This window comes from Pocillopora verrucosa, chromosome 8 (genome assembly GCF_036669915.1).
Source record: "Pocillopora verrucosa isolate sample1 chromosome 8, ASM3666991v2, whole genome shotgun sequence".
Lineage (NCBI taxonomy): Eukaryota > Metazoa > Cnidaria > Anthozoa > Scleractinia > Pocilloporidae > Pocillopora > Pocillopora verrucosa.
Genome location: NC_089319.1, coordinates 11,744,828 through 11,755,836, shown reverse-complemented (window position 1 = coordinate 11,755,836; position 11,009 = coordinate 11,744,828). Strand labels below are relative to the sequence as shown.

The window sequence follows — 11,009 nt, the reverse complement described above, 5'->3', positions numbered from 1 at the left end:
TATTACCGGAATAGATAAGAGACCTGTTTGTCGTAGGAAGTAATGCGAAAAACTTAAGAGGCACCAACAAGCCCATCGTCCCACGTAAGAATACTACAACCTTTAACTTAAAATCTAAATCTTTTGTTGGTGCCAAAGTGTGGAATTCCTTACCGGGTGAACTACGGTCAACGACAATTCTTAAGGAATTTAGGAATGCTGTAAGAGAGCGACATTTGCAATGTGCAGTCTATTAAGATCTTCTGGCTGTTATAATTTTTAAGAGCTAAGATTGTTTACTTACTTAAAGTAGTTAGAAAGTTATTGATTTGTCATTTTTCAATTTTTCAATTTTTTCTAGACCGAAACGGCTCGAGGTTTTATGGAATTCTCTCGAAGTCACTTTCTGTGATTAAACTACTATCTCTAGTGATGTATGTCCTCTAAAGTGATGAGTTTCGATTCACCACGGTGCCCTGTATTTCCATACTAAAATAAATAAAGAGGAGTGGTTCCATTTCGCTATCGAATCACTGATTTCTCAAGATCCTTGAAATTTTTACTAGGTGGCATTGACCAGCACGTATCGAAATTCGGTTGGCTTTGCTACTTTTATGGATTGGTGGAAAGTTTGGTAGATTGTTGATATGCGTTCATCTCGTTTGTGAAAAATTGAAAAAACGTCTAGACTTTGAGCAAGCCAAAACTACAGTTAGGCACGATTTTTTATTGATTCATACATCCGTCAGTGTGCCTAATTAATCAATAGAGGTAAGTATTCGAATGGTGAGGCAAACATTTATAAATGTCTCGATAATGGGCGGGAATTTAAAACTTGAACACCGGAAACCGCAACGAAAGTTGATATCGAGAGCCCCTCGCTCTGACGAAGGGCTAACGCTCGGAACGTCAGCTTTTTTACCCTTTACGGTGGCCAATCTACGTTTTCAATTCAGTTGTTAACACTAAATTACCTATTTACTACTTAAGTGTTTATTTATATGTCGACAAAATATTTACATGCTAAATTAGTCTCTCTAACGAAAATAATTTCTTCAACTACAAGATAAAGATATGTAAAGTTAAAATTAACTGATGCTTATTTGGGATAGGCACCTTTTGGTTAAATTGATGCCATGTTTAGAATTGCTCTGCGCCGCAGCTGTCAGATCCTCACCATACCGACCAAAAGGTCTCAGAAGACGACGACGAGTGAGATACCTTTTCGGAAATTTTGTGGAACTCCTATCACTGTGTACTATTCGAAATACAGACCCCATTCGCGTGCCAACAACGACATGAAATAAAAGGCTGATGACCTGTCCCAGTATAAGAATAACTCAACAGAGATCCAAATTTTGTTATTATATTATGACGCTGCTGGTAAACACCATCCAAGAATGGATTCATGATGATGCAATGTTAAAAACAGTGCCAATCGGTATAGTTTAGGTTGCAAATTAACCTAAGAATTACCAGAACTTTATGAAAACGGAAATTATAATTACAACATGCATTACAGACAGAGAATTAATTCTCTAATGAAACATACATTCAGGTTTTGCAATGAGTTCAATTTTGCAGTTGGTGTTGAAATGAGACCAGTTTAAAAGTGAACCGCCAAAACTTTCAAAGAAGAAATAAAAGCACTCTTCGAATAGAAGCCGCCTCTTGACTCAGATCATTTAACGAGGACCCTGGGGGCTAATTGGAGTATTGACTGGACTTTTTATTATACAAATTCACAACTTGGTTTTTGCATAAGGACCATAGGTGACTGAGCTGATTGCATTGCAAGTAGGCAAGGATTCTTCACTACAACTCCGTTTGAGTTCGGAAGAAATTGTATCAAAGCTTACTAGAAATGAAATATCTTAGTAATCGTCGAAACCTCTGATCGTAAAAGGAGGTTATATGACAAAAAAAGGCACAGGCATACTCTTCGTCGCATATCCGAAGCAATCGCGCCAGCCCATGCGTAGGCCATGACTTCATCAGTTTAACCACTGTCAAATGTTACCCTCGTTAAATACAAAGTCTACTACTACTACTTCTAGACCTTCTGTCACCGTCTATTCGACTCAGAAGAAGATAATTTGCCTTCCAAGAAGGTCCTAGAAGGAGACTGCGTAGAACGAACAGGACTCGCAGAAGTCAAGTTTGCGGTGGCAACAAGCAGTAAAAACACGACAGCCAAATGTCTGCTAACGAGGGTTGGTTGCTACAATATAAGGAAACAGAGAAAAGGATATGTGAATAATTTTTTCTTAATCTGAGGAAAAAACGAAAAAAATGCCCGAGATTAATTTTTGATAGCACTTCTTGTCAATATGGTGAGGCGCTTTTTAAAATACGTCCATTTTTTCCCCCAGTCACTTAAAATGTAACTCTGTTTGTACTGAAAGCCTTAAATTGCGAAACTATCGTGGAGTATACTTTTAATAGGATTTTTTTCGGACAATTTCCAAACATGAAGCAGAAAAGATTTTTTCAATATCATTCAGGGAAGCCTGAACGTATACCCTGAACAGGTTAAATTAAGAATAGGTTTCTGAAAACTCTTGATATATTCCTGTAGTACGGAGGTGGAGTGTTTGAAATGTGACCTGACAATCTCCCGGCCCTTTTTGCTTACTTACATCAAGCATGATTCTTGTCCTCTATGTTCCACTTTGTTGCGTTTCTGACTTGTCTCTCCTAATGTTCGTCTGTTTTTAACTGGAGCTGATGTACACTGAAGCTAAGCTGGGCTTTGCTCCCTTTTATGCTGTTCTCAGTGCTATGCATATGCATTGTTAATAGATTTTGCCATTTCAGCGAGAGTTACACTTTGTACTCTGTGGTTATTTCTAACTTCCTTAGTGCTCCAGATCCTCATCGCGCATGGGAATGCCAGTAATGTATAGTGAAATTAGCTATTTGTTGCACTTTACGTAAAAGTATCTCAAGTCTTCAAATTATATAAACAGTACAGTTTTCCCAGCTGTGGTTTGCGGTTGATACCGATACTTGCATATGTAGACATAAAGACTTGCTGCTTTACTGCGGAATTTGAGTTCTGTATTTTATTACTATTTTTGAGGGCTGCTTCACAGCTTCAGCAAAATTGCACCTCCGGTAATGATGTTTTTTTTACATGGAAATTGATTATTAATTTTTGTACTGTATTTTTAACTCGTACTTCTTGAAATATATTAAGACGTCCACGACTATTTTTAGCTCATTTTCAGTTTTAACGGTTGGCCGGTCTTAAACCCAAACTTACTCATTTTCTAATGTGTTTGTTTAATCCCTCTTTTCTTCAAACAAACTACCTTTCAACAATTAACAACGAAAATTGCATTCCCAGAACTGCGCAATGAATGCACTGAAACTGTTTAAAACGTTGACAAACTGCTTACCAGCAGGAAGTCTGTGCTGTATTTCCGTGTTTTGATATTGTCACACTAATTATTTTACGTTGTTATAAACAGGTGTCTTGTCTCATAGTTGATACTATGAATGCACCGCGTCGCGTTTCACATTTCTAATTTAACGTGCTAATTCTTACTCAGCATTGAGAATCCGATAAAATAACAGTCTTGTTTTAATATCTAAGTGCATGGAGACTCTGGATGGAATTCATTGTTCACAATAGTCTACTCTCAGTTTTGAAATATTGCTGAAATTTCATCATGCAGCCTTCAAATTATAAAAATTTTCGTTTATTTCTTGAAAGACTATCTGGTGTGTATAATTTTGCACCCATGGTTTTATGCAAAGTGAACGCAAATCTCTCCACGCGATGTTTATTCATCTACATATTAAGTGCCTTGATCGATGCCTTAATCATTGCCAACACATGATGTAGGGGAGATTTCAGGCTTTTAATCTTGAGTCTTAGCAGTCAATAAACATTTATCGTCAAAGCCAGTTTGCCAACACCCAGGTTTCACAAATCAAGCCCATTTCAAACCACCAAGTTGGCTGTTTGAAAAATGTCAGTACTCTTAGGAATGTTTATTTTCATTTATCAAACAAGGAAGTACTCATACGAAGTCTTGTAATTGAAAGTACGTGTCAGCTAAAACATCAGTAACATGATAATAATGCAAGTATTAGACAAGAAAACAAAGCAGAAATACTGTATAACAGCAATGGATGTTTTAACAATACCTATAGCTTCCTTCGGTGAGGGTGCAAGAGACCTAATATATCTTCATTCTGTCACACAGTTGTAATAAACCAAAGCTTACAAACGATGAATATCATTGCAAAATAACGTGCCGCCAAAAAGCTATAAGGTCCAGCTTCCATTATCGTCTAAGACATCCGGCAGGAAGCTGATGGTCAACATGTTGACTGTTCGCTAAAACATATAGATGTTCGAAGACATTTGATTCCAAATTGATGGTGCATGGCATGTAGTCACGCAAGATGTACAAATGTTTTCCGGAGGAAATAAAAGGTGCATCACTCCATCACCCAGAGACAAGAGGAGCACGTACTGATTTGAAATAAAGTAGAATCGTATAATTTCCACTTTTTTCATATAAAACGCGACACCTTAAAAGCGTTTTTACTTCATTTGAGGGATTACAGAGCAAAAGTAGAGAAAAAAGGATAAATCAGGACAAATCTGTGTGAAATCAAAATTCCAAACTTCTTGTACCATGAACTACTTTGGAGTCTCTTGTAAGAACTCCTCTCAGCAGGTGGCAGCTGAATTTGAAGGAAAACAACGTTAGCATTTGTGGTTTATCGCGTTTACCTGCACTTTTCGAGAGTGTTCTGGCGTAGTTTTTTTTAACAGCATCTCCCAATAGTCTAATTTACGGTTAGGTGTTTGAACAGAACAGAACTGAGGTTGAGTTTGACGGGAAACTACCATGCATAATAGGGTGATACATTGGGTATATCTACATGATATGATGACATGATTAAGTTTTAAAAGCTTTATACTGGGAGTTTTACATCGTTCAAATGAGTCCATCAAATTCAGAAATAGTAGCATTCTCAGTATAACTCTTGATTACGGGTATACAAATGTTCATAAATTTAACCAGCTAGAGAACCTCAATTTTTTTTAATTGTTTGGAATGAATCACTGATTTTTTCGCGATCGTAAATTCAGGATATGTGGTCAATGATTTATTGCCTTCAAAATTTTCACAGAGAAAATCTTCATTTCTCGGAAATGGAGCGATCCAATAGCATTTCGCGGACGTGCATATTGTTGCATTTCACGGTTGTAATATACGAAACCAAAATATCCATGAAATATCCTGAACAAAGTCAACACACACGATATTTACTTCTTTGTTCACTTTATTTAACCTCATTTCACGAAGCAAATGCATTTGTTTCAATGTTTCTACCTTTGGACTCAAACGTCCTGAAGCTTATTGCTCCAACCATCAATAATTACATAATGTAAAGTTACAATTTAAAGACCAAATTACCGACAAAGCAATGATATCTCCCACCTAAAAAATTTAACTTCTATTTCGATACGTTCGAACTTGAACGTTGTCTTAACATAACCAGTTCTTAACTTGATCCATAACAGGAGGTCAGGTCTACGACTAGATCTCTAACATTGGCTTCCTAATAATAATAATAATTCAATGGTTAATTAAAAATAATAATTAATGGTTTATTAACGTAAAAAGAGCCAGATTTCCTCGTGGAATTTTAGTAGACCCTACATTTATATTCGTAACAATACACGTAGTTTACGTAGTGCTGTGTTCGGCAAGTATACCCGAACCACCACCACCTGTAACAATAGCGGACAGAATAGCATGTATGAGAGTAAACCCTATGATGCAACTGCCAGTATCCACCAACCCTACTGCAACAAGACCTGTCGGAGTAGCTCAAATAGCCTTTTCCACCTGGACACACTCTGTAGGTGTAAATTGGCGAGTACACCCATCGACGACTTCGAGGTTTTGCTCCTGTTGAAAAGGGAAACGGCGTTTTTCAAATCATAGAGAGACTTTGATAGTTTTCGTGTGGGGAAGTGTTTCTGAGCATTTCGTATTACATCTCATAAATTTTGATATTTGAGGAGAAAAGCGATACTTCGGCTCGCTATGCATTGTATTTGGGGCTTAATCTATAGAGTATGAAAAAGGGCTCTTCATAACGGGAAACTTGTGGCTCAAGTTAAGGAGTGGAGTTTTTGGGAAGGGAGGGTGGGGGGCAGTATTTGACTTACGCAGAATGGGGCAGCTGAGAGATGATCTCGCTAAAAATGGTTAGTACAACTGCGTCGTCTTTAACTACACCTCTTACCATCTGTTTCAGTCTCTTCGGATGTAGATGCGTTCTCCATGGTGTGGACTCGATATATCGGGTAGTCTGGACAGAAGTTTTTTAACTCTTCGCTCAGACTGGATCGATTGGTTATCTCACTGTCCACAGCCCACTTGCTGTCAATGGTAGTGGTCTCGTCACTAGAGTTTTTCTGCCAGAAAAAGGTTATTTCCCTCAGTTTACATTGTTATAATCAGTATTCTTATAGCCGGGCCTTACATGAAATCTACATGAGCGATATAAAATAGAGCATACAGCAAAGGAATTGGAAGACTTGAGGCGTCAATCCTCACGGAAACTCACATTCTTTAAGCTGGCTTTCGAAACATATGTTTCTTGATGTATATCTTCGTTATCGTTTACTTTTAAGGGAACCGTTTCCGATGAGGATAACTGGGTTTTCACTGAACGGTCTTCAAGAAAATAACCAAACAGATTCCCAAATATGCAACATTGAGTGCTCGTAAAGTAGCTTACGTGTCCTTACCTCGGCGTGGTCAAGGTCATTTTCGAGCTTCTTTGGCGAAGGCAACTCGCGGGAAAGAGGAAGAAGATAGCAGATCTTTTTGTCTGGTAACATCAGCATACTCATATTCTGTGTTTAACGCAGACGAGAACGAAGTGAGTTTCAATCACTGAAAGCGGAAATACTTTACGCAGCATTAAGGCGTGAATGTCCTTTGTTCCGGTTCCGCCGTTAAAGTTGTGTTTACAAAATAGCGTTTTTATGATGCATATTTTGTTCCAACGGAAGCTTAAAAACAACTAACCAAATTCACTTTACTTCACTCGAACCGTTCTTAACAGGATACACAGACCGTCACGGAATGGTGACGTTTAAGTCAAACAAGAGACAAGTTTTCTTTAAGAATGTCCAAGTAAGGACGTAAGATATTCTAAAATGTGAAAAAGTGTCCGAATATCTACTTATGTGGTATACTCTTTGAACACTCCTAAAGGTATTGAATTAAACCACGCATACAAAGTTATCCGAGCCTTACTTTTTGAGTTTGATTAAAATGTTAAAGATTTTTTAGGAAAAATAACCCCTACGATGACTAGTAAAGAATAAACTTACGGCTTTATCGTGTAGAGGACACGTCATAGTACACCTCACAATAGAACATCGCCTATTAGCCAATTGTTTCCATTGTCTTCCTCATTCCGGCTTTTGCCTTTTTTTGTTCTCTAATGTTTTACGGCAACTGTGTCTTCTGTTCTAAGTAAGAGACAAACTTACCGCCTTGAAGTCGTGCAATATATTGCTTCCATCCACGTCATTATGAGCAGGAACTTTAAACAATTCAGTTTGTTTATTTGTGTCCACCTGGATTTTCTCGGTGTACTGAGTTCCAGACTCTTTGAATTGGACGTCATAATCAACAACCTGAGATATGCGGTGATGGAAATATCAGTATAAATTATTATGTCTCTCGTAGTACTTGCACAACATCGTGTTGACTAATGTAACATTTTTGCACACTTTATCGCGTACGGAAATAACCATGATTAGAAGGCCGTTATTTGTCGAGAAAACTGTTAGCTCGCTTTGTAAAATAAATTCTAAGTACTTACCTTGTTAGCGGTGGAATCTGTAGCTGATATTAAGGTTGTCGATGCACAAAGCAACAGCAAAATGAGGGCCAAATGATCCCTGATGAGGGTTGGTTGCTAAAACCAAAAATAGAATGCAAATATTAGGGGTTTTCTTTGTACACAAGACAAAATGAAATTGATTCCGATGGATTTGCAACGACTGCTCAATTTTCAGTTTGTTCGAAGCTTGAAATTTACTGTTAGTGTCTCTACTTGCAGAAAGGTGTCTCCACTGAAGGTTTTAAGTTTATCATAGCCCATAAACAACTTTCTATCATTAGATAATATTCAGTATTCCTTCTTCAAGAGCACAAACTAATCAAGGTAAAAAAGAGCAAATATGTTGGAACTTATTAAGTTGAGGTACAAACTTCTGAGTATGCCCAATTTGTGTTTAAAGGGGTAAATTTCTACAGAAACTGCGGTGCTGCGTCGGTTGGAGAGTATAACTGAGTAATTAAGTATTACCAACTTAGTTCATAACGTAAATTGGCCACCGTTGAGAGTTTAGAAGCTGAAGTTTCGAGCGTTAGCCCTTCGTCAGAGCGAATTCGTGTTTGCTGACTTACCTGTAACATGCTGTCTCCTTTGCTTCGGTTTCTTCTTGGTTCTCTTGTTGTTGTTGTTATCTTCTTGACTGTAGCTGATCTACACTGCAGCTTTGGTAAGCTTTGCTTCATTTTATACTCTTCTAAATGTTATTCATATGCATTATTAATGTCCTTGGACGTTGCCGTTTCAGCGACAGTTACTTCCTAGAGTTTAATTTTAGATTTTCTGGAAAATCGCATTTTCTAGGAAACACAGACGTAGACATGCTACTTCTCTGCACAGCAGAGAACTGTTTGCCAGAACTGAGGTTAGGATTTGTTGGCAAACTCGAGTACTGCATCGTCATTCAAATGTTAGCAGTTGCAAGCATCATATTTGCACGAATACACCCTGCTTCCATCTCAAATCTTAGTAACTCGCTGGGATATGTGTGTTGAACTTCCTTCCTGGTTTCATGTTTTTGTTTTTCTTCCGTGTCAGCAAAACTGGATATACTTTGACTCTTGGCAGAATGTTTTTCTTTTAGTGCCGTATCAGTACAGCATGTAAATTGGATCTCCTTTTTTAATTCAAATCACGCGATGGAATATTTAATCGTCCGTGACTGGCGCAAATCCATCAGCGGAGTTATGAAGGCAAGAAAGCTGACCAGAACTAGTTGGAAGGTGCCGAGGAGTCCTTAAAAAAAAAGCTGAAAAATGGAAGACTAGAAATCGTTTCAAACTGATAGAAAAGTGTAGCAATAAATAGGCAGAAAAGAAGTGTACGAGTTCTCATTTTGGGACTGAGGACGTTAAATGTGTTTTCTATAAGGATGTACTTTGAGACCAGCTCTCCTGCTGGGTTTTCTTGTGTTGATGTTGCAAACAGTCGCAACCCATTTTGTGTACGATGATAAAGTGTTTGTTTAAATCAAGTAACGGCTGAAAGCGACTGAACACCCTGGTTAAGGTAAATAGTAGACATGCGTTGAGTAACAACCGTCAATATTAAAACGGCATTAAACAAGCACGCACTATTGATCATTCCTATAAACATCTTCCTATAAAAAGTGATCTGAAAAGCGTGATGCGTTTTTGTCTCTCTTCACTTAAAGAACTTGTTTTCATTTTATCGTGTCTGAAAAATGTAGCTCGACATTCAACAACATATTTTTTGAAGCTGCTTTGCTAATTTACCGTATAATTCTGGATTTGCATTTCAAAATTGATGTTTATCGAAATATCCGATCGTCCGTATATGTTGGAAGCCAGTTCTCAGTTTCCATAGCTCTTCAGCATATACGTACTACTCACTTTAAAAAAAAACAGGTTGCCTAGACTGCCTCAGCCTTAATTTACTGCTTAAAATCGCAAGTTGTGCCAGCTATGAATGTGCTGCAACTGGTTGCAACATCTACAAGCCGACATCTATACCCAGCATTCTTCCGTTTTACATAAGTTTTTCCAGATATCTTTACAAAATGAAATTATCTGCGTCCTCCACAACACGCTACAAGTTACGCTACAACGTGGATAACGTGTTTGTATTTTATCTTCTTGTTCCTATCTTATTTCACTAAGGAGTTTATGCCAAGTGAACACAAATACTAACTTGAATGGTTTTTTTTATAACTCTTAAGTGGCCCCGCAGGATATGCAAATAAGCCTAGGCCATTAAATTTAATTGGCATCCCAGATATCAGCACCTGTGTTTAAAAAGCAGGGACAGATATATAAATGGTCAAAGTTTTCCTCAACGAGAAAGTTTTAAAGGGATAAATGTTAATTGTAGACCGAGGTATAAATCAAGTCTGAAATAGGCCTGTACCATGAGGGATGTTTGATGTCCGCTAATTACAGGCTGTCATGGAAGTGTTATCATTCCAAGTGAGTGTCTGCTAAAACAGGAAGACGTGAAAATAGCATCATATGTAAAGGTCTACGGAAGCGCTTCAAAATACCTGAGAAGCCGGAGGGATGATTTATTTCTCAGTTATATCAAAATGGACTTTCCAAAAGGAAGGAAGTTCCATAAGTCCAACTGAGTGTGCGATTATACAAAAAGCCCTGTAAGTGGAATAGCGCGAAATTTTGAGATAGAAAAAAGTAGAGACATATTTTAGAAGTGTGGTTTTTTAAAGTGAGTGACACGTATATGCTGAAGAGCTATGGAAACTGAGAACTGGCTTCCAACATACACGGACGATTGGATATTCCAATAAACATCAATTTTGAAATGCAAATCCAGAATTATGCGGTAAATTAGCGAAGCAGCTTCAAAAAGATGTGTTGTTGAAAGTCGAGCTACATTTTTCAGAAACGATAAAACGAAAACAAGTTCTTTAAGTGAAGAGAGACAAAAACGCATCACGCTTTTCAGATCACTTTTTATAGGAAGATGTTTATAGGAATAATCAATAGTGCGTGCCTGTTTAATGCCGTTTTAATATTGACGGTTGCTACTCAGCGCACGTCTACTATTTACCTTAACCAAAGTGTTCAGTCCCTTTCAGCTGTTAAGTGCTAACAACCAACATTTTATCATAATACACTAAATGCGTTGCAACTGTTTGCAACATCAACACAACAAAACCCAGCAGG

At 37.7% G+C, this 11,009-nt stretch overlaps 1 protein-coding gene across 1 annotated transcript; it reads right to left on the bottom strand.

Moving 5' to 3' along the window:
* Nucleotides 1-5,274: 5,274 nt before the first annotated feature.
* On the bottom strand, nucleotides 5,275-8,885 carry LOC131789970 (uncharacterized). Its single transcript, XM_066171336.1, has 6 exons — nucleotides 8,445-8,885; nucleotides 7,855-7,950; nucleotides 7,520-7,666; nucleotides 6,767-6,874; nucleotides 6,259-6,430; nucleotides 5,275-5,918 (listed from the first exon to the last, which is right to left on the bottom strand). The coding sequence occupies exons 1-6, from the start codon at nucleotides 8,553-8,555 to the stop codon at nucleotides 5,653-5,655; spliced, it is 900 nt and encodes a 299-aa protein (XP_066027433.1). The 5' UTR covers nucleotides 8,556-8,885; the 3' UTR covers nucleotides 5,275-5,652.
* Between the last annotated feature and the right edge of the window lie 2,124 nt (nucleotides 8,886-11,009).